This window comes from Crinia signifera, chromosome 1 (assembly GCF_055691185.1).
Source record: "Crinia signifera chromosome 1, ASM5569118v1, whole genome shotgun sequence".
Taxonomy (NCBI): domain Eukaryota; kingdom Metazoa; phylum Chordata; class Amphibia; order Anura; family Myobatrachidae; genus Crinia; species Crinia signifera.
Window position 1 is genome coordinate 441205585 of NC_139217.1, and position 4038 is coordinate 441209622.

The window sequence follows — 4038 nt, forward strand, 5'->3', positions numbered from 1 at the left end:
TACCCAAGCGAGTGCGCAATGAAGCAGGCTGCCTGCTCTTTGGGTGTACTTTTAGAAGTCAAACACAACGGATCTTGCAACTGTAAGTGACTTTCTCTGCAAACCACACCAAAAAAATCCAATCTAAGATTTCTAAAGGCAACCCCTCCGTAATGAAGACTAGAGAGAATTGGATACCAGCACATTGGCCATATAACGGGCTCCATTGCTTGCAGAGGAGCTGCCTGGCAAGACTATTATTTGCCTTTTGTGCAAGAACATTAAAAAAAATCCCGATATTAACTATTTACAAGGGGGTTGCCTGAGAATATCTTTTTTTCCCCATCTATTTTTTTTGCTAATTTTGCTTCTGTGTGCTTCGCTGAATGCTTCATTAACCCTCTGATGTGAGACCTAATCCGTGAGACTTTTCCACCGGGTAGAACCGTCCCTGTTTTTTGCGCAGCGGCCGCTACTAACTCTGAGGACAGAAGCAATACACCTAGAACACCCAGCACCCTTTTCTGTCTGATTTACAGGAACCTGCAAAATAAAAATACCTGCTCCAATGGGTTCTTCAGAACTTTCTGCATTTTAAGACTTCATAGAGTAATTTAAAAAAAAAAGTATTAATTAAAAGTGGATGCTCAGATGTCACAGGACATTGCAAAACTGTTTTCTGGCTGTGCAAAAAAAAAAAAAAAAGCAAATCTATGCACTGATCTTCTGCGCTGCTGTTGTCCTTATTTAAACAACAGCTACCCTATATTCCCCTATATAGCCATTAATGAAGATACGGAGGAAGAAGAGGACGACGAAGAACCAGATTACAGCTTCCCCTTATCTTCAGGCTAATGGTAAACTGTTGGAACAGCCTTTTGGGCAAAGGATCAATGTCCATACTGTACATAGGTGTATGCTTATTTATTTTGAGAAAAAAAGTATACATATAGTTGAGATTGGTAGACATTTATTTATACTGTCATGTTTTATAATTTATACATAAAAAATGTGTCTGTTTGACTGTACACCTTGTTTTGAAGAAATATATTCGTCAAAGGGATAACAGTGTTATTTATTGTGATATACCTTTGCTTTTTCCTTGTAATTCCATTCCTTATAACTGACCATTGCTGCCCACTCCATACACTGATGTTCCATGGTGGGTACTGCGGAGTTTTGCAACACAGTACTTCGATAGACTACATTTCAGGGCATCACTTGGGATGGTAGTTTACCAACTACTGGTTGGCACAACTTTGCCCGTTCCTGTTTTAGAGCTTTTTCTTTATCACATTTGCATGTCAGTTACATTATGTTTATTTATTGGGTTGTATCTTCAGTCTTGTACATACATCCTTTGGGGTTTTTGTTTACAAGGAATCTTGACTGACTTCATCTGCAATCAATCTATCTCTACTGATAGCCTCATGGGATTCTATCTTTTAAATGCCCACCTCTTTTTATTTTGTGGTGATATTTTTTGTTTATGCTGCTACTTGTACTCTTGGCAAGTGGCCCCAACAAGGACTCTGTGGATGCCAAATGGGAAATCATATTGTCTTTTTAATGAACAGAGGTCTTTTTTTTTTTTTAACCATATCAAAGCTTTATCAGTCCAAGTTCCTTGTTCTTCACTACACAATTCTTTTTTTTTTTTTTTTTTTCTCTGATTCAATTTTATATTTTCAAAACATGGCAAGTTAAATATAAATTCATTTAAATATATAGTTTTGTACTTTTTTTACCATGTAAATGTCCAATGTATATAAAAAGTTATAAAGTGTATTTGTAAATAAATTATGGTTGAACAATAATAATAATAAAAACAAAATTGGAATTTTCCCATGTGGCAAGCTGTGTATTTGGCTGTATGTATAACCCGGTGGTGTTCTTGCAGAGTACACAGATATCACTAATTGGAAGTAAACAGGGCATTCTATGCAGGGAGTGTGTGATCAATCAGTTCAGCCACTTTTACACCGAAACTCTCTATTTGCTGATGTCAGTATACAGATCCATTCAATTTGTCTTGTAGCTCCTAATCCTGCACCCCCCCCCCCCCCCTGAGATTTCATGCTCTGTCTGACACTCTGAAATTCCCAATCTTATCAAGTTATGTCAACCTCCGAAGCTCTTGAAAAGTGAGAAACACAAACAGCTAGACGTTTCTAATTACCCATCCAAAATTAAAAGCGAAACCCAATTAACAATCCAGGCCACTAAATAGGTACAAGGAAAACACTTGTGTTATTTGGAGAAAGTGCCGTTTAAAAATAGTTTGTTTTTTTTCGTTCATTGCACATTTTAAACAGTGATGTTAAAAGTTTCATCGACACATCTCGATTTAGAGCAAGGACTAAAGTTAAGTTTCTTCCTAATGTATCCTATTAAAGACATATGTAGTCGTCAGGTCAAGGATTCACACAATGCAGCCAGTAGGGCTGATGTGCTGTTAGATTAGGAAGAATCAGGCATTTCCTTAGGGATAAGGATGCGGTGGAGGAGGAGATGGGGGGCGCTACGCTACCCCCCACTAAGCAGTAAGCATCAACAGCCATGCAGTTTCGACATAGACACTGATTCCCAGGTCTGAGTGCAGAGAAAGTGAGGCCAACTAGCAGGGAAATCGCCCCCACCCCCAGTCCTTTCCCCTGCCTTGGTGTTGTTTTAGCAGTGATCCATTTCAGCAGAGCACCTACAACAAGTGTGTAATCTATTCCAAAGTGAGATCTTCCCCAATACTCTTCTCCCAGCAGCTGTACCCCTTATAACATGAGCTATTCCCCACTGTCACATCGCTGTTGCCTTGTTTGCCTGTTGCAGTTGTGTGAGGCAATCACCATAAACTCACCTGCAATTGCCTCTGTGTTTATCAGTGGAATGGGGTGTAAAGCACATCTCATTTTGGTAATGGGGTTGTTTGTACTCAATTACTCCTCATTACCATCTGTGAAAAAAAAAATTCTCATTGTTTCCCAGGGATAAATGATCAAGCACACAGTTCTTGGAAAGCAGCTGTCCCCTACACGGCTAGGGAGACTGCAACAACGAAAGGAAATACGTTAAACATTGATTTATTTGTTTGTTTATGTAACAGGTGTTTTGATTTATTGATAAACAGACAGAGTGACAAGTCGTCCGCTCATCGTGCAACCCGAGCGATCTGCTGATCTCAATTCTGGGGTTGGCAACAATGTAACATTACACTAGAACGTCTACATTTGTGGCTATTTTTATGTTACATAATAAATCTACGGAAAGAGTAACAGAGAGAATTAGGTTAAGTGGCTGACAATTATTCAGAAGTAAATGCTAGACTGCAGATCCCACCGCTAGCTCCTTCCTTCCCGAGTGGCCGCAGGAGCAGGGAACTTTTGATCAGGTTGATTTAGAAACCAGAAAATAATTGTAGATGATTTATCAAAACTCAGGTACAGTAACCCCATAAGGGACACTTGACTATATTGTAGTTTGGTAAATCTCCAGTCGTTCCAGAACTACAACTCCCAGCAGGCCATGACAGCCTGGACAGATTGCCCCTCTTCACACAACGCCTGGTGTCTGCCAGGGAGGAGGATGTGAAAGAGCAGTGCAACCATAACAAATGGAGTATTAAATGCTTTTAATTTTGATTGATTTTGTATGAAAAGTAAACAATAATAATAATAAAATGATATTTCTTTAGAATATTCCTCTTCTTAATCATTTTTCCTTGGCATTGTATAAGCTGCATTTGCCAGGGTAACAACTCCTGTCCTTGAAGAGGATCAGCCTGCCTGCTGCAATGCTGGGAACACGGGGGGCTGAGACACTTTGCCCAAGGGACAGGATCCATTAACAGTTTGAGCGTGTGGGTGGTTATACTGGGCAGAAATCAGGGCTAGGACAAAAGTAGCCCAGTCACGTGGTGGACTGTTAGCCCTGTCTGCACTGCAGCTAACCACACACACACACACAGGCCAACAGAGGTCATCTGACAGCTCCACCATGGGAATGTGAGAACAGGAGTGGATCAGTCCTAACTATGCCGATTATTTCTGCTCAGCACGTGCTCTG

The 4038-nt window shown here is 40.1% G+C and overlaps 1 protein-coding gene across 1 annotated transcript in view; it reads left to right on the forward strand.

The window, feature by feature from the left end:
* FST (follistatin) overlaps window positions 1-1768 on the forward strand; it is a 6543-nt gene extending 4775 nt beyond the window's left edge. The window contains exons 5-6 of the mRNA XM_083153715.1: window positions 1-82; window positions 761-1768. The exon at window positions 1-82 is cut by the window's left edge and continues 149 nt beyond it. Coding sequence (XP_083009841.1) covers window positions 1-82; window positions 761-834 — 156 coding nt within the window. The 3' untranslated portion in view covers window positions 835-1768. The remainder of the gene's footprint in view (window positions 83-760) is intronic.
* The last annotated feature ends 2270 nt before the right edge of the window (window positions 1769-4038 follow it).